At 51.9% G+C, this 23,347-nt stretch overlaps 9 protein-coding genes across 10 annotated transcripts; 5 read left to right on the top strand and 4 right to left on the bottom strand.

Moving 5' to 3' along the window:
* The first annotated feature begins 486 nt into the window (after window positions 1-486).
* On the top strand, window positions 487-2,888 carry PV05_04081 (asparagine-tRNA ligase). Its single transcript, XM_013464776.1, has 2 exons — window positions 487-2,320; window positions 2,469-2,888. The coding sequence occupies exons 1-2, from the start codon at window positions 726-728 to the stop codon at window positions 2,593-2,595; spliced, it is 1,722 nt and encodes a 573-aa protein (XP_013320230.1). The 5' UTR covers window positions 487-725; the 3' UTR covers window positions 2,596-2,888.
* Window positions 2,817-4,601, bottom strand: PV05_04080 (uncharacterized protein). The gene is made up of 2 exons (XM_013464775.1): window positions 4,305-4,601; window positions 2,817-4,252 (listed from the first exon to the last, which is right to left on the bottom strand). Exon 2 carries the CDS (start codon window positions 4,210-4,212, stop codon window positions 2,911-2,913), a length of 1,302 nt encoding a protein of 433 aa, XP_013320229.1. The 5' UTR covers window positions 4,213-4,252; window positions 4,305-4,601; the 3' UTR covers window positions 2,817-2,910.
* Window positions 4,602-4,777: 176 nt separating this feature from the next.
* On the top strand, window positions 4,778-6,687 carry PV05_04079 (uncharacterized protein). The gene is made up of 4 exons (XM_013464774.1): window positions 4,778-4,853; window positions 4,914-5,102; window positions 5,157-5,350; window positions 5,402-6,687. Exons 1-4 carry the CDS (start codon window positions 4,794-4,796, stop codon window positions 6,552-6,554), a joined length of 1,596 nt encoding a protein of 531 aa, XP_013320228.1. The 5' UTR covers window positions 4,778-4,793; the 3' UTR covers window positions 6,555-6,687.
* A 643-nt stretch (window positions 6,688-7,330) lies between these two features.
* On the top strand, window positions 7,331-11,237 carry PV05_04078. 2 transcript variants are annotated; one of them, XM_013464772.1, is made up of 3 exons: window positions 7,331-7,567; window positions 7,666-8,516; window positions 8,574-11,237. In XM_013464772.1, the coding sequence occupies exons 2-3, from the start codon at window positions 7,760-7,762 to the stop codon at window positions 10,835-10,837; spliced, it is 3,021 nt and encodes a 1,006-aa protein (XP_013320226.1). In that variant the 5' UTR covers window positions 7,331-7,567; window positions 7,666-7,759; the 3' UTR covers window positions 10,838-11,237. The 2 variants fall into 2 exon arrangements, with proteins under 2 accessions (XP_013320226.1, XP_013320227.1); XM_013464773.1 differs by having other exon boundaries at window positions 7,666-11,237.
* A 143-nt stretch (window positions 11,238-11,380) lies between these two features.
* Window positions 11,381-13,307, bottom strand: PV05_04077 (agmatinase). The gene is made up of 3 exons (XM_013464771.1): window positions 12,928-13,307; window positions 12,669-12,795; window positions 11,381-12,480 (listed from the first exon to the last, which is right to left on the bottom strand). Exons 1-3 carry the CDS (start codon window positions 13,081-13,083, stop codon window positions 11,501-11,503), a joined length of 1,263 nt encoding a protein of 420 aa, XP_013320225.1. The 5' UTR covers window positions 13,084-13,307; the 3' UTR covers window positions 11,381-11,500.
* Window positions 13,308-13,421: 114 nt separating this feature from the next.
* Window positions 13,422-16,143, top strand: PV05_04076 (beta-ketoacyl-acyl-carrier-protein synthase II). Its single transcript, XM_013464770.1, has 7 exons — window positions 13,422-13,571; window positions 13,658-13,830; window positions 13,875-14,054; window positions 14,112-14,201; window positions 14,260-14,526; window positions 14,582-14,950; window positions 15,006-16,143. The coding sequence occupies exons 1-7, from the start codon at window positions 13,520-13,522 to the stop codon at window positions 15,165-15,167; spliced, it is 1,293 nt and encodes a 430-aa protein (XP_013320224.1). The 5' UTR covers window positions 13,422-13,519; the 3' UTR covers window positions 15,168-16,143.
* Window positions 14,836-17,154, bottom strand: PV05_04075 (uncharacterized protein). Its single transcript, XM_013464769.1, has 3 exons — window positions 16,829-17,154; window positions 16,169-16,771; window positions 14,836-16,111 (listed from the first exon to the last, which is right to left on the bottom strand). The coding sequence occupies exons 1-3, from the start codon at window positions 16,932-16,934 to the stop codon at window positions 15,711-15,713; spliced, it is 1,110 nt and encodes a 369-aa protein (XP_013320223.1). The 5' UTR covers window positions 16,935-17,154; the 3' UTR covers window positions 14,836-15,710.
* Window positions 17,155-18,145: 991 nt separating this feature from the next.
* PV05_04074 (uncharacterized protein) lies at window positions 18,146-20,077 on the top strand. Its single transcript, XM_013464768.1, has 3 exons — window positions 18,146-18,961; window positions 19,011-19,512; window positions 19,566-20,077. The coding sequence occupies exons 1-3, from the start codon at window positions 18,222-18,224 to the stop codon at window positions 19,962-19,964; spliced, it is 1,641 nt and encodes a 546-aa protein (XP_013320222.1). The 5' UTR covers window positions 18,146-18,221; the 3' UTR covers window positions 19,965-20,077.
* A 153-nt stretch (window positions 20,078-20,230) lies between these two features.
* On the bottom strand, window positions 20,231-23,231 carry PV05_04073 (uncharacterized protein; the record flags this gene model as incomplete). The annotated part of the gene is made up of 6 exons (XM_013464767.1): window positions 20,231-20,826; window positions 20,883-21,444; window positions 21,493-21,793; window positions 21,849-22,528; window positions 22,596-23,027; window positions 23,076-23,231. 6 exons carry the CDS (start codon window positions 23,229-23,231, stop codon window positions 20,231-20,233), a joined length of 2,727 nt encoding a protein of 908 aa, XP_013320221.1.
* Window positions 23,232-23,347: the final 116 nt, after the last annotated feature.

Here is a 23,347-nt window from a genome sequence, read left to right as displayed (position 1 = left end):
GAGAATTCCAAGTGGTGGTTCTCTGCAGCTTAATTGTGAAGGGTTGGATATTCAAGAAATGAAGAGATACGATGCACAAGAGTTCAAGTCTCTGAGCTTGTCACCCATGTCATCGCTGCATGTTGAAGCTTCACTTCCGTCAAAGCCCGTGGGAACTGGCAGTCAAGTGGAAACGGAGACTGTGGCGCCAGCTTTGATTACCGTTTGAAGCTGTCAGGTCGATTGGCCATGCATTGAGCTTCATAAAACCTGCCGTCTGACACAGAAGCCTCACTGAGCTTCCTTCCAGTTGGCATGTCAGACAGGGCCCCTTTCATTCAAGCCATCAGCTGCAGGCTCGGAAGCGTTCCTGGCTAGATGCGTTAATCCAACACTAAGCCTACTTGAGGAAAGCGTAGACTGGTTACTCTTGATTGGCTTATCTGCCGCGCGGAAAGCACAATAATTTTCGGCCATGTCCAAGCTTATCAGTTCATCTATGATTTGGCCTGGTCTAAAATACATGTTCAGTAATACCATCGTCCTCAATTTGGTGGCTCTTGACTGATCTGGAAATCTGCACAGGCTGGTTCGTCCATGAGGTCTAAGTGAGCGCTAGGACATATTCAGGTATATCAGTCACAGCCTCGTTTCATCATCGGATGAGTCACATGTGCCAGCTTTAAATCGATTCTTCAATCAACTAGCCTGTCCAACTCCTTCTTGCAACAACCAAACATAACAACATGCCGGCTCCTCCCGTCTACATTGACGAAGACGTCGGTCGCGATGATGACTCGGCAGTCGGAACCGAAGGAGCTCCCTACAAGACTCTTCTTCATGCCATGATTAAACATCCTCCCGACACCACGACATATCTAACTCGAAAATCCGAAACAGGTCCTGTTGGTGAAGATGGCGACGAAGGTGTTCGCCTCGAATGGAAGCCAGCCTCCAAATCGGCCTTGAAGAAAGCTACCAACCTCTTTGAACAACACAAGAAAAAGCAAGCCAAGGCAGCGGAACTAGCCATTCGTGAAAACGCCGAGGCCGTGAAACGACAGCAGGTCCTCGAAGAAGCCAAGAAAGTCATCATTGAGGAAGACGCCAGCCTGCCCGCTCCCATCCGCATCCGACTTGACGAGACCGACCCAGCAAAGATCAAGCTCGGAACACCAGACAGCCCAGGAACCCGGATCCGGGTCCTCGGTCGCGTCCACCATCTGCGCTCCCAAAAGGACGTCATGTTTGTTACGCTGAAAGATGGCTACGGCCAAATGCAATGTGTCTTCACCGGCAAATTGATTCGCGCCTACGCCGCCATGACTCTGACCCTCGAAACCTCGCTTGCCATCCATGGCGAATTGCGCTCGCTCCCGCCCAAAGCCCACGCCCCGCTCGACCGTGAACTGCACGCCGACTTCTTCACCGTCATCGGCGCCGCCGTCGGCGACAAAGAAGCCATCACCAACAAAGTCCAAGCCGACGGCGATGCCCAAACCCTTCTCGACAACCGGCACCTCGTGCTGCGCGGTGAGAACGCCTCATCCATCATGAAAGTCCGCGCCGCCGTCACCCGCGCTTTCCGCCAGACATACCAAGAAACCCGCGTCCTCGAAGTCACCCCTCCGGCCATGGTCCAGACGCAAGTCGAAGGCGGCGCCACTCTCTTCGAGTTCAACTACTACGGTGAGAAGGCCTACCTGACGCAGTCCTCGCAACTGTATCTCGAAACCTGCGTGGCTTCTCTCGGCGATGTGTTCTGTATCTGCCCATCCTTCCGCGCAGAGAAGTCGCTCACCCGCCGCCACTTGTCCGAGTACATGCACATCGAAGCGGAACTGGATTTCATCCAATTCGATGACTTGCTCGCGCATCTCGAGCACGTCATCTGCCGGGTTATCGACATCACGCTGGCCGACCCCGTCATCGCCGCGTACGTGAAGGAACTCAACCCCAAATTCGCCGCGCCCCATCGCCCCTTCCGCCGAATGAAGTACGAAGAAGCCATCCAGTGGCTCATCGAGCACGAGATCCCCAATGAAGACGGCGAACCGCATAAGTTCGGCGATGATATCGCCGAGGCCGCTGAGCGCAAAATGACAGACGAGCTCAACGTGCCCATCTTCCTGACTCATTTCCCTGTCGAGATCAAGGCGTTCTACATGAAGAAGGACGACCAGGATAAGCGCGTGACGGAGAGTGTGGATGTGCTTATGCCCGGCGTGGGTGAGATTGTTGGTGGTAGTATGCGCATCGATGACTACGAGGAGCTCATGGCGGGGTATAAGCGTGTGGGCATCGACCCAGCGCCCTATTATTGGTATACGGATCAGAGACGGTGCGTTACTCTTTCTTACTTTTCCCCCTTGGATCTGCAGCGCGGAACATCTGTTCTTTTCTCATTTGGATCTCCAGTTCGGAATGGCTGCCCTTCTTTTCAGTTGTCCCTCCAGCTGCAGCATGTGGCTAACATCTCCGCATTTTAGGTACGGAACATCACCGCACGGCGGTTACGGTCTCGGCCTCGAGCGGTTCCTAGCTTGGATGTGTGGTCGCTGGACTGTGAGAGAGTGTACTTTGTACCCGCGCTTCGCTTACAGATGCACCCCTTGATCGCCAAAACACTGAATGGAATCCGTCAGTGACAGATGCACACCCTGATTGACTGGAAATCTGATGGAATTCGTCGGTTGGAAATGAGATGAGCGTTATGTATGGTAGCTCGACGCTGCAAATGCGCAAAAAGGTGTCGGCACGATGCAGACGAATACGAATGCACGAGGTGGCTGAAGACACAGACAGGAGCATAGACGGCAAAGAAAAGAAAGAATAGACGCATGTCCTATGCAAATGGATCTTTCCATAGTCGAATGCCCATTCCAGACAACGTCGTCGTTGAATCTTTAAAACCTACAGCCATGGTACAAGCTACAAATACTTCTTAGGCATCGTACTCTTCCGCCACTTATACCAGCACCATGCGCCAATACAGCACGTCTGGAACGCCATGAAACTATACAGTATAAATCCAATCCGTGGGGTGTGTGCCTGGACATATTCCCTCAACCGCTCCGGCACCTGCTCCGTCACACCAAGATGCGTCTGTGTGATTTGTTCGGAAATCTTCGCGAATTGACCCTTGTGGTCCGACGATTTCAACTCCCGCTCCAAGTCACCGACTACGCGGTCGAGGTTGCCGATGCGCGATTCGAGGGATTTGATGGTCTGCTCGTTCGGGATGCGAGTGAGGATCTCCTTGTACCGAGCCTCTTCGGCCTGCGTGTGCCGCGTGATTTCCGTAAACAGGTTTGTTATCGACTTGGAGAGGAGGTTCAGGCGATTGTGGAGATCCGCAAATTGGGACTCGGATGTCGTGTAGTGTGAAGCCGGGCGGTCGTCCATTTGGGCCATGCCGGCATCGGGGTTTTGGTTTTGCGCTGGCGGTGGTGGTGAGGACTGTTGTTGTTGGTGCTGATGAGCGTCTTGCTGCGGGTTGGAGGGGCCGGCTGGCGCATTGCTGACGGCGAAGGCGAAAACCTCGAAGGAGTCAGGGGGATCGCCAGACGCGGCTGTCATGCCGAAATTGTAGTTTGTGGGCAGGGCGACTTTGTCGGTAGTAAAGCAGTGGCGGCCATCGACTTGGACGAGCATGCCACTGGATGTGGACCGCACAATGATGTGTGACGGTCGGCCAAGGTTGCGGTAGACGTAGTCACAGTGGCCGAAGGCGAGGGAGTCGACGTTCCCATGGTTCTTGTAGTGTGTTGAGCCGTCATTGAGGAAGCCGCGAATCTTCTGTACACCACCAACTGTATCGACTACGATAGCTAGGCCTTCCCACTTCCCAACTTCGTAGATGTTTGATGTGCTTACTGTCTTCTCGCCGTCTTGCGCGTACCATATTTGCAGGTTCCCACTGCCACGGTCGGTAGCGCCCGCCCGGAACTTCAGATCGACTTGCCAGTCTTGCAATGTCAGTTTGTTTTCTGACCACAGCGCCCCTCGTTTATTTCCGCCGTAGGGTGGTGTCAGGATGACTCGATCGGATAGGAGTTGAGGCACGTGTCCTTCACCGAGCATGGACCAGCCAGGAATAGCGAAGGAGTTTGGGGAGAGTGTAGACTTGTGGCCGAACGAGAGGTCTTCGACAGGGTTCTGGACTTGGAGATTCTGGGCGTAGGTCGTGGTAGCCCAAAGCATGGACAAGCAAGCCGCTTGAAGGGCGAACATCGTGTCGTGGTTGAAAATGGTTGTAGTGCCAGGGGGAAAACTGCAGATGGCATTAGCACTGAAGCTAGACGAGTCTCAAGTGTGGTACGGACGACTAATGGTGCAGAAGTCCTAGGAAGAGCCTCTTTTGCTGGCTGTCCAAGAGCGAAATATTGATACAGTAACCCAGCTGCAACAGATGGCAATGACGCAGTAGCGAATCTCGCGTGCAAGGTCGACGGTTAGTGGAGCTGGTTCGACAAGATGCCGAACGTTCAAATTCTGGAAGACAACATGGTGTTTGAACCCTTCGAAAGCGTCCATCAATTAGCAACCTCCGAAGAAGGGGTCGTAGAGTACAAGGTGTCACCAATATGCTGCTCAAGAGGTACCCTGGCCATGCCTGTCCCTCAAAGACCTGGTCTTCAAAGCACTAGACTAAAGCAGCGCGCTTAGATTGGTCGAGTGCAGCTTAAGGTTCTAAAAGAGGCATCATGTTTTTTGGTGCGGAGACTCAGCGCGCCGTGGACCAGCCTCTCTCCGACAGCTGCAATGAAAGGCTTCCCTTTGATCCTGCATCGATAGGTACACAAGCAGTCTCGATGGCCTCTGCAGTATCGGCAACGCTCAATAAGTTACGGGACAAGACACTTATCATCCCGGTATGCTCTGGTTATCCACGCTAATATCAGATGGCCAAAGGACTAATGTGACTCGTACAGGAAGCACGGCAGCCGAAGTCGAAAGGACAGGTTGGGCTTGATCAATGGCCTTCACTGTTCCAAACAGCCGTAGTAGCCACGGCACTGAAGGTTCTGCTACTGCCTGCCTACAAATCTACAGACTTTGAGGTTCATCGGAATTGGCTGGCTATTACTCACTCGTTACCGGCAAAGCAATGGTATTATGAGGTAAGCATTGACTCCTACCTACATCTCTCACAGTACACCTGACTGTAAGTCAAGGCGACCTCACAGTGGACGCTGGACTATCCTCCAGCATTTGCCGTTTTTGAATGGCTCCTTTCACAACCAGCGAGTCTCATAGACTCTGCAATGCTCCAAGTAGAGAACCTGAACTACGACTCGTGGGCAACAGTCTGCTTTCAGCGAGCATCTGTCATTGTCACAGAGCTTCTACTAGTATACTCTTTGCAAAAGTGAGTCAACGGACCTGTGATATGTCGGGTTCGTGGTGCTGACAGAAGTAGGTACACGGAGACATCACCACTTTCGACGCGACGTCAAAGTCATGCTGTGGCGCTATCCATCCTACTTTCTCCAGGTCTTTTCATCATTGACCACATCCATTTTCAGTACAATGGTTTCCTATACGGACTGTTGATTCTCTCTATTGTCCTCGCGAGAAGAGAATCGACCATGCTGTACAGTGGCATACTCTTCGCACTGCTCTTGTGCCTTAAGCACATCTACCTGTACCTGGCACCGGCTTACTTCATCTACCTTGCACGAGTATACTGTCTGCACCCAAACAACATGTTGCGGCCGCAGTTGATGAACATCTTGAAGCTCGGCACCAGCATCGTGGCCGTCTTTGTTGCGGCATTTGGTCCCTTTGCTGCCTGGGGCCAACTCGACCAACTCAAAAGCCGGCTCTTTCCCTTCGCAAGAGGCCTTTGTCACGCATATTGGGCACCGAATGCGTGGGCTGTGTACTCTTTCCTTGACCGAGTATTGATAGTGGCGGCGCCTTATCTAGGCTTGAGTGTTGACCAAAACGCAGTCCAAAGTGTTACTCGAGGTTTGGTCGGCGACACAGCCTTTGCCGTCTTGCCGGACATTTCAGCTGCGCAGTGTTTCGCCATCACTCTATCCTTTCAGGTCATCGCGCTGACGAAGTTGTGGCTCTCACCTACTTGGGACTCCTTTGTGGGAGCCATCACACTTTGTGGATATGCATCATTTCTCTTTGGATGGCACGTTCACGAGAAGGCTGTTCTGTTGGTCATCATACCTTTCAGTCTTCTAGCCATCAAGGACCGCTCATATCTTGCAAGTTTCCGGCCTCTGGCGGTCGCTGGACATGTGTCGTTATTCCCTCTTCTGTTTACGTCGGCTGAGTTCCCGATCAAGGTCGCCTACACATTAGCATGGTTGATCATCTTCCTTCACGCTTTTGATCAACTGGCACCGGCGCCTTCAAGGAGAAGAGTGTTTCTCTTGGACCGATTCGCACTGCTTTACATTGCCATCTCGATTCCTCTGATGGTCTACTGTTCACTGGTGCATGGCATAGTATTTGGAGACAGATACGAATTCCTGCCACTGATGTTCATCAGTACGTACTCGGCAATAGGAGTGCTGGGGTCGGGGTTGGGGTTCATGGTGTGTTATCTGTCATGACAGCATAATTCGAGACCGGAGACACTAGCATAACAGCTCGAATGGTCTCATGGACAACTGTATAGAAAGCCTTCAATGCTGTAGTTAAGTGCATCGACGGGTTCAAAATGGTTTATAGCAATTCTCCTACATGGCGTACGCGGTCTTCGCATATGTCGCGCACGAGTGGTTGATAGAAAGGCTTCGTGGACCACTATCAACAAGGGTTTGGAGTCCCGGCAGTAGGTGTCAGCGGTGTCCATCCATGACATGGAGACGGTAGGATGGTTGCCAATTCCTGATAATGGCTCGTCGCATGACAGAATCACAAGATGGTAGCTTGAAACCTGTTGCGTTGAATCCAGCACGCCTGTCGGAGTCGATTGAATACCATTATGGCCATGAGAGAATGCCAGGCAAGGGATTTGATGGGTGCCCATGGTTAGTGAGGCCGAGGGGAGGTAAGGGGGGCGGTGATTGGACACTTCCGGGCAAGTCTTGGCGCTGTTGACCCTTGGCGGGATTGTCGGGGCGCGGCTGCACTAACCAGATTTCACTTAAGTCGGCGAAAGGCTATGATGTCGAGCATGCGCGCACTGTGATCGAGAGCGTCTGCCATGTACAATACTCCAGGAAAGTAAAGGGGCCCAGGGCTGCTCATAACTCTCCGGGTGTCTCACTGGTGATTGTCAGAAGCTCGGAATGGGTCTCATCATTGTAGGCGACCGCATGGCCGGCAAACAAACCCTCATGAGGACTGCCCTTCCGTCTCAGCCTGCGGAATAAATGAGGCTCCACATTCGCATCCAACACCCACTCTGCTCCTCCCACTGTAACTGGCTCTTTGCCGCATACTAACTCATCTGCAGCAGCCCTGGACTCTCATTGTTCTTTTCCTGCTTCTCTCTTGGTCATGTTTGTCCAATTGCCGTCTTGTTTTCTCTTCAACCACAGCGTGCTATTTGACCAGCACCCTCCGCACCTTCAATCACCAGCGACCATATCTCCTCCATGACGCGTTTTCACTACCCTGTGTAGGTCTACACCATTGTGCGCAAAGCCTGCAACCACCGCGTCAGGCCCGCAAACACCCGCCTACACGTCCAGAAGACTAACGATCATCTATACGTAGCTCGTGGAGCCCTTGAATCTGTTCCTGGCACCACCTTACGCTCGTTGCCCGCTGCTCCCGGCTCGAGAGCACGACCTACCCTGCGACCGCCAGGATGGTGCTCTTTAAGAGAAAACCCGTCCGCTACCTTCCACATCCCTACATCGACGACCAAGAATGCGACGTCTGGGTCGTCTCCGAGTCTAACGAAGTATTCACATCCTACGATGCCTACCTCGAGCGCATGGACTTTTTCAAGTCCAAAAGATTTACATGCGAGGTCACTGGTCGCTCCGGCTTGACTTTCTTCGATGCTCTTCGAAGTGAACAAGCAGGCTCGAAAGAGATTGACGAGGCGTTCCCTCAGGCTCTTCGCGAACCCGTCTTGCGCCGAGTCCAGTTCTCCACCACGTCCCGCATTGACAACCTGGTGGAAGAAGTATTTAATGAATTCAAGAACGATTTCTACCCCGGGGAACTGGTCACGATCATCCTAAACGACTCCTCACGGCTCAATGGACGTGTAAGAGACAAGGCAAAGTTTGCGGAGATCAGAGGACCCGATGGCTCGGTATCAAGACGTGCATTCTCTAGATACTTTGTCAGGATTATCGACCGACCGGATGAGGAGGCTCTGGTTGATGATCAACATATCGCCCGAGATCGGAAGGTCTTTACAAAGCAAATGCTTCGTTCGTTCATCAAGAACGCAGTCACCCGCGAGGGATGGATTGGCGCTCCGTGGCTGGTCAAGCCAGAGATTGCTGAACGATTCCGGATTGACACGAATGTTCCTCCACAACTCCAGCACAGCAGCAAGGTGGCGGCGAAGAAGGCGGAGAAGAGGAACGCCAGTATGGAGCAACAAGATGGTATGTTTGGTATCTGGCAACCCAATAAGTTCCCCGAACTGAAACCTGCGCCCAAAGCACGGAAAAGTCAGCAACACCATCAGCAAGAGCAGATGAATCCGACTGCACGAGCCTATCGTCCACCTCATCCTGACCCTGGCTTATTACCACGCTCATGGGAGGAGCTTATGCAAAATTTTGCACCTCCACCTCCTGCAGGGTATTTCCCTTACCTCCCAGGCTACTCGAATCAGTACATGCCGCCCAATGGCCATTACTATCCTCCTCCGCAACCCCCGCCACAACCCATGCCTCCCAAGCAGCAGGTAGTGGTAGAGATCCCGCCACCACCTCCGCCGCCGATCAAATACCCCATCGATGATCTTGATGTCGAACCAGTCCGAGATGGGACGCATCGGCCAGCCTTGAAGTTTATTACTGAGGAGCAGTGCTCCGATGAGAAGCAAATGGAGAACGTAATTCCAGGCCTGAAAGAAGAAAACATTGGTCTTCTCCTTGAGACCTGGAATACCCTGAATGTATATTGTCAGGTGCTCAAATTAGATTCCTTCACGTTCGACGATTTTGTGGAGGCAATGTTGTTTTCTTCGGCAGATATCGACTGTGAGATGTTCGTTGAGGTGCACTGCGCGGTTCTCAAGCAACTGGTCAAGGGGGAAAATGAAGACGAAGGAGCTATACAGATCTCTCTTCCGGACCTGCCAGATCCCGACGAGTCAGAAGAAGAGTCCGAGGAGGAAGAAAGCAAGCTGCCCACACCCACACCGGAGCCTGAGTACCCTGCGAAGCGAACTCGAAGCAGTTTGAATAAGGTCAAATTTGCCGAACCAGAATCAGAACCCGTTGTGGAAGATGAAGTCGAAACTGTTCCCCACCGGGCAGCAGAGATGTTTGCCGAATATGGTTGGATCGATCGACTTCGAAAGCGAGATTTCCGTAATGGAGGCTGGGAGCTAGTGATGGTCGGTCTGCTTCATCAGCTGGCGGGAAGACCACGGCTCACAGATTTGTGCGTCAGGATCCTTACACATCTTGCCCCATTAGACGCCGAGCCAACAATAGACACTGCAAGGATACAATATTCCACCATGGACATCAACCTGCGGGCGGAAGCTCTCCAGATAATCTGCCAACTCTTCCTCGAAACGAAGACAGTGAAAGATTTCTTGGAGGACATGAGCAACACCATGACCCAATACAGAAAGACCAAGATTGAGCATCAACGAGCGCGGAAAGAAGCGTTGGCCAAGTTGAAAGAACTTCAAATTGAGCGTCGACTACTGGCACCAGAGCCTGAGAAGTCTCCTAGTCCCGTGCCTGAGCTCGAAGATGCCATGGAGGTTGACAAGGCTGAAGAGGGTGGCATTTCCATTCCTGACTCGGAAGATGAAGAACCCGTCCTGACGCGTTCCCTGCGGCGTGGCACCGACCGTGCTGCCGAACGGAAGAGAAAACGTGAACAGGAGCAAGAACGGAGAGAAAAGGCTGCCGAGGCAAAGCAAAACAAAGGAAGCAAGGAGTACCAGAAAGTTCTCAAGCAGATCGAAAAGGAACGGGGAAAAGTCCGGGCTGCTGAAGATGCGATTATCGTGGTCGACGGTGATTTGCGCGAAGCAGATTGTCCTCGAACGAGAGTTCTGGGTAAGGATCGCTTCTGTAATCGATATTGGTGGTTTGAACGGAACGCCATGCCCCACGGTGGCTTGCCGGACAGTTCCACTGCGGATGCAGATTATGCGAATGGTCGTCTTTGGGTGCAAGGACCGGACGACATGGAGCGTGAAGGCTTTATTGAGATCCCCAAGCAGGACCAGGACGCTTATTATCGACGATTCCAGATGACACCAGCTGAACGAAAAGCCATGGAAGAAGGTCCTACCAGATTGAACAATGCCAAACAATGGGGCTTCTATGATACAGCGGAAGAGCTGGACATGTTGATCGGCTGGCTCGAGTCCCGAGGCGTCCGAGAAGTCAAGCTGCAGAAAGAACTTACTATGCAGAGAGATGTTATCATCAAACACATGGAGAAGCGAGCAGCATACTTGGTACCCCGTGAGAAGTCAGAAGAACCACCGGCAAGGATGTCGACCAGAACAAAAGCCTATTTCAATGACAAGTCTCACCGATGTCTGCGATGGAGGAATACCACGGCTATTGCGGAGCTCGGCCATCGACACGTTGATCCGCCTCCGAAGCCTCGTCCACGCGGCAAGAAGAATGCTGCAGTTGAAGAGTCGAGAACCGCGTCAACAGCCCTGCCAGTTCTCAATCGTCAGGGCAAGCCTGTTACCAGACAAGGTACGAGATACAATTTCTGAGAATAATTTGGGGAGGTTTTTGTGATTGTAAGAAGACGAATGATGCCACGATCCAAGAAAAGGTTGCAGACTAGACAGCATGGCGTTTGAGGTATGGGAAACGACAAGACTTTGGGGAGGTACCATTATTTTTGCTTGGGCTGCTTCGTCGGGCAATTGATCTTGTCCGATCCGCCACCAGTGGCATTTGACGGCTTGAAGACATTTTCGACTATGCTGGACCTGTCGAGTGCGGTTACTTTGTTTTTTTTTAACGACTGGGGAGGCTATGTTAGAGAATGAAGTCATCATCAAGGTGAACAAGGCCCATTCGGCTCTGTCTGATATTGAATATGATAGTGAGGAACATCCCTACCGAGTTATCAAAGTGTATGTGTAAGATGAACAAGGCAGCTTGTATGTGATCAAATCATAAGACATCAGAGCAGAAGTGAAACCGTAACCGTAACCGTTTATTATGCGGTCGAAAGTCCTCGATCTCATAAGTTTTGACCAGGTAGAGAAACAGGCATTGCCGACACACGGTTGGAAATATTTGGACGTCTGATATCCATTCTCTATTTTTGTAGTCTCGGTCCTTCATCCCTGGTATAGTCCCGCTTTGCGCGGCGTTACGACTAACTAGTAATGTCCCCTTTCTTCTCTCAAACTAAGAGATTCTAATCACAACTCATCCCTCCTCGCCTTGGCCTTTGCTTTGGCTTTACTCAAAATCTTCTGACTGCCGGGCTTGGTCAAAATGACCTCCTCGCCTCTATCCTTCAGCCCTCTTTTGACCATGCTGGTCAAGATTTCATACGCGACCTGCGCGCCGGCCAAGGCGGTCGACTCGCCCATGCCATCATACGCCGGGGCCACCTCGACCACATCGGCGCCCACGACGTTCAAGCCTTCAATGCCCCTCAGAATCGCAATCAGTTCTCGCGTCGTCCAGCCACCGGGCTCGGGTGTGCCAGTGCCGGGGGCCAAGCCCGGGTCAATCACGTCGATGTCCACGCTGAGATAGACGGGGGTTTCGGTGCCCATGCGCTCCATGATCAATTCGATGATACCGCTCACGCCGACGGCGTCGATGTCGTCCGCCTCGATGCGCAGAAAACCCTGACGTTCGTCGTTGTCGTAGTCTCCCCATTCGTTGCCGGACAGGCGCGTGCGCAAGCCGGCGTGCACGGAGCTCCCGTTGGCGATGAGCCCTTCCTCGCTCGCGACCCAGAACATGGTCCCGTGCGTGAAGTCGGCTTGGGTGGGCGTCGTCGACCACACGCTCGGGTACGCGCCGGGGTGCCATGTGTCCAGGTGCGCGTCGAAATGGAGGACGGCGATCGGCCGGCCGTGTACCTTTTGGAGAGCGCGCAGGGCGGCCAAGGCGATGCTGTGGTCGCCGCCTAGCGAGATGAGTTTCGGGTGGGTGTGGCTGGGCGGGTTGGAGAACGAGAGCGGGCGGCGGCTGATGAGCTCGGTGTAGGCGGTCGTCATTTGGTGCAGTGCCAGGGCGTTGTCGAAGGGCGTGACGGGGATGTCGCCGCAATCGAGGATCTGGGCCCAGGATTGGTACGGGTTAACGGCCGCCCGGTGGTTGAAGCCTCGGAAACTGGTCTGCCGGGCGGAGGCGGCGCGGATGGCGCGTGGGCCGAAACGGGCGCCTTGTATCGTTTAGCATGAAGAATAAGGACTGGAGGCGAGGATAGAGTAGGAAGAATGAGGTGAAAGATTGACCGTGAGCGTCACCTAAAGGCCGACGGTGGGGTGTACTTGGATTGGGTATTGCGTGATGAGGATGCTTGCTCAAGCGACACCGAGGTCTAACGACTTGAGGAAAATGAATGCTTACCAGGTCGATAACTGACGGCCGTGTCGAACGGCGCCCCGAGAATGCCGATATCAAACGGCTCGTAGGGTGTGGTCAGGCATTTGACATGCTTGAGGTGGCCGAATGTGGAGATTCCTGAGAAGGACCACTATAGAGATTTTCAGATACTCAGCCTTCTTCTCTGTTTTCCCCCTTCCCGGGGATCCTTATGCGCCGACCTCACTTTTGACGACCTTTGGGGCCGACGTGAAAGATGAAAGGATGGCTGGTGGTGACTTACATCAAAATCCCATTTCGCCTTCAACTCGTCCAGCGGGATTTCCGTCTCGGGACGGACCTCGACCTCTGGGTTGTCGTAGAATGATGCACTACCTGGCCGGACGAGCGCGGCGAGGCAGAAGCAGCATGTCGATAGTGATAAGGCCGATAACCGCATCTTAACGGTCCAAGAGTCTTCCACCCCGGAGGAGATACTGTGGTGAAAAGGATCTTTTCCTCGGGTAATAGACACTATTAAAGGTCAGAAAAAGGATGAAGGATCTACAGTAGAGAAATATCGATCTTGTATCATATCTTCTTAGAGGCACCGGCCATGTCGATTGAGTTATGTAATTCAACGGCTTGTAAGGCTGTAGAGCATCCAATTGGTGGTCGTCGGTGTGGTGGAGGTGGAAAGTCGAGAAAATCATGAAGGTGTCAGCGAGACATGCTCGACATGTCCGGCCCTCGGCGGATATGTCCGGACCGGATTTTTCTTACCTACCTTAGGTATGTACGAGACCTACAGCTAGGTGTACAGAGTACAGTCCTGTCTACCTAAGGCTTTACAACATCACGCCTTATCCTGTTTGAGGAAATCTGTGGAAGATGAGATGCGTAGAGTGGTCGTGACGGGTCTAGGGGCTGTGACGCCTTTAGGTGTTGGTATGATATACCTCATCACACTTATGACCCTGACACCCAATTGTGGACGCTTTTCGACCAAGGCTGACCGAAATCCCGGTGCATAGGTGTCCGCCGAACGTGGCAACGCTTGCTCAATGGCGACTGTGGCATCGTTTCAACGAGACACCTTGGGGATGAGTTCAAAGCCATCCCGAGTCAAGTCGCGGGTCTTGTGCCAACTGGCGTGAGCTCGAACGAGGAGGGATCATGGCGGGCGAAGGATCATGTCACACCTACTGTCCGTACCTGTCCTTGCAGGCGGGCTGGTGCTAATTGTCCCAGGAACTAAGACAGACGGCCAAATTCGCCCAGTACGGTCTCGCGGCATCGGCAGAAGCACTCAAGGACGCTGGCTTTGAAGGTGGGAAAGGACTGGATCCTGAGATGACGGGTGTCTGTCTGGGCTCAGGTATCGGCAACCTGGAAGAGCTTTACGATACGTCTGTGGCGTATGCCCAGGAGGTACGTACACCTGCCACCTTTCCACCATATCTTCTTCCTGACTGACGACGACCACAGAAGAACTACCGCAAAATCCATCCGCTCTTCGTCCCTCGCCTCCTCATCAATCTGGGAGCCGGCCATATATCCATGAGATACAACCTCCAGGTCTGACAACTCTCCTCCGCCTTCTCTTGCAGCATGATACTGACTTTGGCTAATTCAGGGCCCCAACCACGCCGTCACCACAGCATGCACCACCGGAGCTCATTCGATAGGCGACGCATCACGGTTCATCAATTCAGGCGAAGCAGATGTCATGATCGCTGGGGGAGCAGAGGCCTGCATTCATCCACTCGCGATAGGCGGGTTCGCCAGATCGCGCAGTCTAGCCACTGCATTCAATGACGAGCCACAAGTGTCGTCCAGGCCGTTCGACCAAGACAGAGCAGGCTTTGTCATCGGAGAAGGTGCTGCATGCGTGATTCTCGAGGTCGGTCACTACGCGTGTTTGAGGACGGGCATCGTCTAATCATGCTTTGGTATAGGAGCTCGAGCACGCAAAAAGCAGAGGTGCCAGAATCTACGCCGAATTGGTCGGCTACGGCAACTCGGCTGACGCACACCATCTCACCGCTCCGCGAGAAGACGGCAACGGTGCTCTTCTCGCCATGAAAAAGGCTCTCAAGCAGGCACAAATTCGTCCATCAGAGGTTGACTACATCAATGCTCATGCAACTTCTACTCCGCTTGGAGATGCCGCTGAAAATCAAGCAATCAAGACCTTGATGCTCGGAGGCCACGGAAGACAAAAAGCTTCTGAGATCAATGTTAGCAGCACCAAAGGCGCCATTGGCCATCTACTAGGTGCTGCGGGAGCTGTCGAGGCTCTTTTCACTATCCTAACGATAAACGAGGTAGGGGTTGCCATAGGATGTCTGCCTCTCTTTTCCCAGACTGACTTTCCCCCAGAACATGTTGCCTCCCACGACCAATCTGTTTTCGCGTGGTGAGGGCTTCGATTGCAACTACGTTGCAAATACTGCGCAACAGGCAAAGGTGCAAGTGGCGCTTACCAATAGTTTTGGTTTCGGCGGGACGAATGCTAGCATTTGCTTTAAGAAATGCGTTTGAGGTCGTCAAGCCATAACCAATTGGTGGAGGATGTGTTGGACATCGATCGAAATGAGGTGCTTCGAAGCACTGGCGTGCGCAGGGTCGCTGACAAGAATCGCAAGACAAGAATCGCAAGCTTTGCTAGTCTGTGACCGAGAAGGCTCACTCACTTCAGCTAAAGCGCGGATTGAAACGTCGGGAACGTTGTGACCGACGGGTAGGTGGACGGACTTCCGAACGAATAGGAGTACGCGCTATGGTCTTGCCTCGACCAGGAACAACGACATCATCGCTATCGGTCACAACTTCCGACTTGCCAGAGTCTCCCAGCAGGCTATCATTGTCTTCAGCAGTGACTGTTGAAGATCGACCCTCGTTCTGGCTGTCATCTTCGTCAGGCGTGAGAACTGGAGTCTCGTCCTGGTACTCGCTATCGGCGCCTTTATACTTGGGTGTTGTTGAAAATTCGTACTTGAGCGGGCCAACAACATCTGCAGGTTCGTCCTGCTCTGTTTCCGGCACGTCTTCTTCGGCCTTGCTGTCCGTATCGGAGACGTCCTCCTAGGATACGTCAATGGATGTCTTTCTGGAATGTGCTCTCATGCCTGGTTGAGCCATGCCAACGCCTGTCGGCGCTGGTGAAGCAGATATGGCTTGCGAGAAAGCATCATGGGTTGCAGATGGAGGAACCGCACTGCGACCAGCGTCGGCCGGTACGCTGAACAATCCTGCACCTCTATTGCCGCTCATGGCGTTGGACAGCGTCTCTCTGAGGCGAATGAGCTGATAATTGCGTCTCCTGGGGACTAAGGGTGCGGTGACAAGCGGCTGAGGGCTGGCTAGACTTCTCGCTATGGCCGACATAACGGCATCGCGTTCTTCATCAGAATCGACAGGTCCTGCTAGTGTTGGATCGAGATCCTCTTCCAGAAGAGCCGGGGCGTTGGCGTCGATCGCCGCTTCTGTAAATCATACATATTAACATCGATCAGAATACTTTGCAAGACATGGCCACTCACTTTGCTGTCGTGCTTGGTTCTTCTTCTGATATGCCGCAAGCAACATATCATAAGGCAAACTTCTGCCAGGCACCGCACGTTTGGCTCCCATGCTATGAGACTTGCAAGTCAAACTCCTGGCACACTGGGCACCGTTTGGCAGAGTAACACCGCACTGCTTCTCGACATCGACTGGTCCCTTGGGCTTGGGCGCCTTCGCTTTCGCCTCTTCTTTCTTTGTCTTTTTCTTTTTCGGCTCTCTATCGTCGTCGTCCTCAGCTTTACGCTTTTTGCTCTTCTTGTCATCTCCTTCGCCGTTGTTCTTCCCTCCTTTGATATCGTCGTCATCGTCATCTTCTTCGTCTGCTCTTTCAGCTCGTTCTTTAGCCCTTTGTGCTGCCTCTCGAGCCTCCTTTTTCTTGCGAGCCTTCTCTTGTTTGGATTTGAGACACAATGCGACATGTTCTTTAGCCGTCCGCTTCAGCACCACCTTCTTGCAGTGCTTGCATATCAGAGTCTCGAGGGCCTCTTGTTTGCCGTCCGGAAAGTTGGCCATAGTTTCCTCGTCGAATTTCGGCAGAACAGGTGACGGCGCTTGGGAGGAGGCGACGCCATTCTTAAGACCTACACATGTAACCTTGGTTAATGATGAGTCGGATGCGCTCGTTCGGGGGACCATACCATTCGTCTCATTCTCCTTCCCAGACAGCGTTTTCAGCTTCTTTTTGCCCAACTTCCTATCGGCCTTACTGAACTTGTAGCCGGATGCGGCGACCAGGCTGTCCATGATGGAGGTTACAGAGCGCTTGTCAAAAGCGCTACAAGGCTCGCAGTTGTGACGGAGAGATGATTCCCGACAGCATTTGTCGGGATTTAAGAGGTGTTGCTTTTAGTGCGCAAATTTTGCTGAACGGGATCGAATGAGAGAGCCTGGCTTATACATGGTTCTGAGCATGATCGGCATTCAAAGAAGCCTGTTGATGGCGGGCCGTGGTGTCGAGTCTGGTACTCCATACACTTCACGGGTCGCGACTCGAGGCTGCGATAAACGATTGTCGCCTTCCCCCACGGATTTCAGATGGAGAAAGTCTGCCGAATTGAGCACGTGACTGCAGTTTTGGCTGCGAGCCTCTTTAAAAATAAAGTGGCACACCAAAATATTTGGTAACAACACGATAGTCCCGAACATAACAAGCCGCTTGTGAATGAAAAGCGGTGTTTTAGAAGCATTCTGAGTTCGTGATAGAGACTCTGAATAGATCGCCTAACCTAGACGGTACTGGTAGGATATACGATCATAACGTATGTTGCTACGTTTTTGTATGCCTCTGCGAACAACTTTATATGATAACATAGTATTTTGAAGAGATAGATAAATTATTTGAGAGATGCTCTATCGAATAATACAAGTTTATCAGTATGTCGACACCAAAAATATATACGCTATCAAGGGTAGAAAGCAAGATGTCTTCTAGATGCAGTGGTCAGACAGTGATTTTGGTGTGCCACTTTTTCTTTAAACAGGCTCGGCTGCTTCACTGTCGGTGACTGGCTTGCAAGCCTGGCAGGTGGCAGACTCGAGACCGACAGGATTGTTACGACTTCTGGCAAAAAAAAAAACACGGCCGTGCGTGTATCAACTATCTGCACCCAATCTGAGGTGTTGGACTAGTTCCTTAAGCAGGCGATTCGACCTCCAAAACATCTCCTCAAAGAATGCCTACTTGGGATTGTCATGGCCGACCACGGTTCACCGTGTCTGCCGGCTGGTAGCAATATCGACTTCAAGCTTGTGGACAACTTTTCACGTCGGACAAAGTATGTATATGGCATTCGGAACTCGGCATCATAACGGCGATGCCTGCGAAAGGAAACAAGCTAAAAGTCGACCACTGTCGCCAGTCTCCGTAATCAGAACCGAGGAACGTCGGCCAAATCCGTACAAGTGAGAATCCTGGCAATTGATATCTAGGTTCTGTGAGGTAGGATTGTGCACCACTATCACCTGTAGACCGTGAGACAAAATTTTGGAAGTCGACTAGAAGCCTTGTTCCTGGTGAAAAAACGTTGTGCAATGGCTACAGAGCAAGAGTTTCAACAGTCATGGGAAGAAAAGGCACAACTGCCCAGGAAGATACGCAATGAATCAGTTGCACGTGTCGAGCCCGCTCTACAAGGCTTACCAGAAACACTGCCCCAGAACTCCCAGGGCCTTGCGAAATCCGTGCTCACACCGCGGGAACTCGAGATCACAGAAAACTACAGCGTGGCTGAACTACTAGCGAAGCTCCGAAGCAGAGAACTTTCGTCTGAAGAAGTCACGAGAGCCTTCCTGCGACGGGCTGCTCTCGCGCATTATGCAACAAACTGTCTTACCGAGCTTCTCTGGGATGAGGCCATCGAGCGAGCACGATATCTCGACTCGCTACCAGAGCCTGTTGGACCGTTACACGGGTTACCCATCAGCACGAAAGAACACCATGGTTCGAAGTCCAAGAATGGCACTGCTAATGGCTCCTACGTGGCTTGGATTGGGAAGCCGCAAGGCTCAATTCTTCTATATGACATCCTGTGGGACGCCGGATGTGTGTACTACGCTAGGACAACGCAGCCACAAACAGTCATGCACCTGGAGACCGAGTCGAACATTTATGGCAGGACAGTCAACCCTTATAATCGGAACCTAACCCCTGGGGGTAGCAGCGGAGGCGAAGGAGCTCTGATCGGGTTCCGTGGTAGCTTACTAGGCATTGGCGGTGACATCGGAGGCAGCATTCGGTGCCCTTCTGCACATAACGGCATATACGGCTACAAGTACGAGGAGAATATGGAAGGAACATCCACCTTACTGACAGACCATTAGGCCAACTACGAAACGTGTGCCGACGAGTGGCACGCGCGGCCATATGCTGGGTAAAGAGACCATACTCTCGACACTCGGGCCCATGGCCAAAGATCGAGACTCACTTGAATTGTTCATGAAAGTTGTTCTCGATGCGAAACCATGGCGATTGGATCCTGGTTTAACCACCAAAATGTGGACACCATATCGTTTTACGAGGCCCTTGAAGATTGCGGTGCAGTGGTGGGACGGTGTCGTTATGCCCCATCCGCCGATGACTCGAGCATTACGTGAAGTTGCCGATGCATGCAAGGCCGCAGGTATGGAAGTGGTCGAGTGGGACTGCACGAAACTGGACCACAAGAAAGGATGGGATATTACTGCGGGACTATACTTTCCAGACGGCGGCGCCGAAGTTCTTGGCCTATTAGAGGGTGCTGGTGAGCCTGTCTTGCCCCTGACTAAGTTCATCATCCACGAGCAGCCGACCGTTAAGAGCTATAACATGCATGAATTATGGGAGGTCAGTCATTCCCGTGATTGAGATTACCCAAGTTGTAGCCTGACATCTTGCAGCTTTGTCTCGAAAGAGATGCCTACCGAGAGCGGTATGCCCGCGCTTGGACAGATACAGGTAAAGAAGACGGTCGAGATGTCGATGTCATCCTTTGCCCGCCGTCATTCGGTGCAGCGACACCTCACGAGCAGTCGCGGTACTGGGGCTACACCTCGAACTGGAATCTTTTGGACTACCCTGGTGTGGTGTTTCCCGTGACTACAGTCGACCAAGAGAAGGACAAGAAAGACATAGATTACGTACCGAAGAATGCGGAGGATAAGTTTGTGTACGAGATGTACTCGCCCGAGAAGTACGAGGATGCGCCGGTGAGCTTACAGATCATTGGAAGACGGAACTATGATGAGAAGGTCATTGCTGCTCTCATAGAGATTGAGAAAGCCATGGGCAGGAAGTAGCCTTTCATGCCGAATCTTTTTGGGGTGTCTATTACGAGTATAGTCCGTAAGGTAGGGGCAGCGAGTTGAAGAGTAGCCCGTCTATACTGGACCGATTGAACGTTTGCTTGAGCTGCCAAGGTGTGGTCGACTTTATATATTTTGTTGTTGTCTATGTAGCCTTCGCAAAATTAGTTTTGGATGTCGCCATCTAGTTGTATTCGAGTCGTATATCGTGTATGTATATGGAAAACCCCAATTCGTGTAACGCCGTTCATTATAACCCTTCATACCTTCTCGATATTGCTTTTGTCGTCAACAGCATACTGATCGACGGCGCTGACAATATGCGGATTGAGGACGAAAGGTAAGCTGCAATGACAGACAATCATCAGAGCCATTGGTAGGATCGCCACAGGTTGTGTAATCCTCCATGCCAGTGGTGCAAAGAACGCCATGTATATCACGCCACCAGCGAGTGGAATCATGACAAGATACATTGTTTTAAATGTGCTCACAATCTTTGGGATCTCCTTGAAGAAGTTTGAATTCTCGGCTTCCTTCTTGGTCATCTCCCAGGTCATTTCGTACCCGACGATGTGGGCGATCAAAGCTTTGTTGACGTGAAAGCTGAGGCCATAGAAGTAGAAGCAGTACATCGGCTGCCACCTGAAATTTTCCCAGAGCGAACCAAATAATGATCGTTCGCCGATGCGGAATCGCATAATGGCTAGGGCGATGTTGCTGAGGATCCAGAACACCAGGACCACGGAGAGAAAGATGGACCATGAGGAGGTGTAAAATTTGTCCAGTTCATTCCAGTAAAGGCCGACCAGAACATAGTTGGCGATAGTGTAGAAGAAGCCACTACCGATGGCATAATCTGTGAGACAAGGGTGTCAGCTCGCAAGTCCACTATCCGCAAGTGACAATACTCACATGAAGTCATGTAAGATATAATGCTGAGCTTCGAAGACCAATGCATATCGCAAAACAAAAATTTCCTGAATAACCGAGTGAAAGGACCTCTCCAGAGCCACGTCCAAATGGGATTGAACAAGAGTTCACTGTCGCCGTAAGAGTATCTTTCCCATCGACTGATTTCATCGTATATCGTAAGAGAGACTTGCTCCTTGAACTCGTCTTGATGATAGGAAGCGTATCGAGTGACCCAGTTGGCGCTTTGAAGTCGAATGCTCATGTTGAAATCCTCGGAAATATGCTGTTCCGACCAGTAACTGACGTAGTTTGGATCCCCAGTATCTATTGCGACGTCTTGGAGCGCTTTCCAGCGCACGAAAGCGTTGTGGCCGACGAAGGGGGCGCATTCACCATTGCTGACCTGGAACCGAATCTGCGCATAACACATTTTGGCAAAATAAGTAGCACCGTTCTCGAAGAAGTCGCCGGAGACCTGAAAGACGCTCGTATGGTGCTGCACGATAGCGACTTCTGGCGAGAGGAACATTTCTGCCGCCCCATTGATCAGGCAGTCCTTTGGCTGGGACACATCAGCTCAATACTCGCAGCCAGATGTCCATGAACTTACAACCCGAGTATCGGAATCACACATCAGGATGACTTCACCTATACGGATGTTTCCAGCGGCTTTGACTCGACTATCCTTAGCCAGTTCTTCGGTCAAAGCTTGGTGATAGAGAACGTCCTCTTCCGCCGGGTCGATGAAGACTGGGCTTCCATCTCTGACTTGGCTGTGGGCATGCACGAGTCTTGTGAGAGTTCGTTCGACCCTGTTGGCAAAATTCATGCAGAAGTTCGAATTTGAGGCTTTCTTGAATCGCCCGGTACGAAAGTATCCGTTCTCGCCGTTCATTGGTCGGGCTACCCAGCTGTGGTGAAAGTCAGTAAAGGACAACGTTGCCACCAGCTGTGCATGATGCTTACCCAATGTTGTTGGCTTCGTACCATTCGATACGAGCTTGTGCGGCAGCAGGGTCGCTATGAAGGAGGTATCCGAGGCCATCATCCGTGATGAAAATATTGGCCTTTCCTCCTTTCAACTCATAGTCTGAGACCGCAGCCATCAAACTTCGGACCGTTGGGATAATGACCAGCTCCATTGACTCCTTGTAAACAGCCATTTGTATTGTGACTCGTGGAGGAGTAAATCCTTGATCATACGCTTGCTTGAGGTTCGGTCTGTTGCTTGAGAAGAATCGTGTGTTGGTGAAAAGGCCAGTGATGGGTCCGAAAAGCTGGAAGGCATAAGTCATCAGAGACAGAGAGAAAAACATAGCCACGATTAGGGTTAGTGGCTCGAAGGCAATCCAGACGAATCGCATGCGATCGCCGTCTGTCAGCATCTCGAGGACGAGATGAGATGTGGTGTAGCCGAATATGAGGAAGACCAGGAAGAATATCGAACAAGCCATGATGATAGCGCCATAGAGCTTTACTGGGCGGTCGAGGGATTCTTTTTCGAGCTCTTGTTCTTCCAAATCGGAGATCTCTGTGACTTCCGTTGTGAATCTCTCCCTCTTCGACTTGTCCCACACGCTTAGAGAACTCGCAGTCAGAGCTCTGGATGTGTTATGGGCGGCGTTGAAAGAAGCAGCCCCCCATATCTAATGTTCAGTCAGCACTCTTCTGGCTGGCAGACAACATACACCAGTCTCGGTTGTCGGAACTCACCAGTTTCATCAATTCCTCTTCCGTGGCGACCGCTTGTTGCAACACCTTGTCAACTTCGTCATGCCATACTAGAAGAATTCTCTCGCTTCTGATTAATGCCGCGTAGGGAAATCTTCGTGCCTGAGCAAGCCCAATTCGCATGAGGTTGGCCATGCAGTCGACGACTTGGAGTTCCAGGCCATCACCAAGCATGATTCCATGATCTTCGTCACCAATGACATCGAAGATGGCCTCTGTGGAATCCGTAGCAATGGCAAAAGCTGCCTGAACGCCAAGTCTTGCAACCGTGCGAACCGGCGTTTCCTCGAGGTCCTGTGGCTCGACGCTGTAGGTGCCATTGGATTGACGCAGGAGGACACCGAGTGGCCTTTTTGGCAGGTTGATATCGAACCAACCATTGGCAACACCTTTTCCATAAAGGAACTTTGTCATCTAAGACTCGATTAGCTCAGCGTTCCTAGCATTTGCGAAAGCTCTTACCGTTCTGTGCCTCAGTGCTTCATCGAAGTTGGCTTTGTCCAGGCGCCTGCTCTGGCGGCTTGACACGGACACTCCTGAAGAGTTCGACTGCGAAAAATGCAGATACGGAGGTCTCGGCAGAGGCGTAGAGGCACCTGCCTCCGAGAGTGAAGCCATCGGTGTTGTAACTTGTTGGTAGAAGCAAAGAAGCTTGGTCTCTACATCAGCCTGACATGTCGAGTGCACCGAGCCTTGTCAAAAATAAGAACGATGAACTACAGATGAACTGAGAA

The sequence above is a fragment of the Exophiala xenobiotica genome (genome assembly GCF_000835505.1).
Source record: "Exophiala xenobiotica strain CBS 118157 unplaced genomic scaffold supercont1.2, whole genome shotgun sequence".
NCBI lineage: Eukaryota > Fungi > Ascomycota > Eurotiomycetes > Chaetothyriales > Herpotrichiellaceae > Exophiala > Exophiala xenobiotica.
This window is presented reverse-complemented; position numbering and strand designations above follow the sequence as displayed.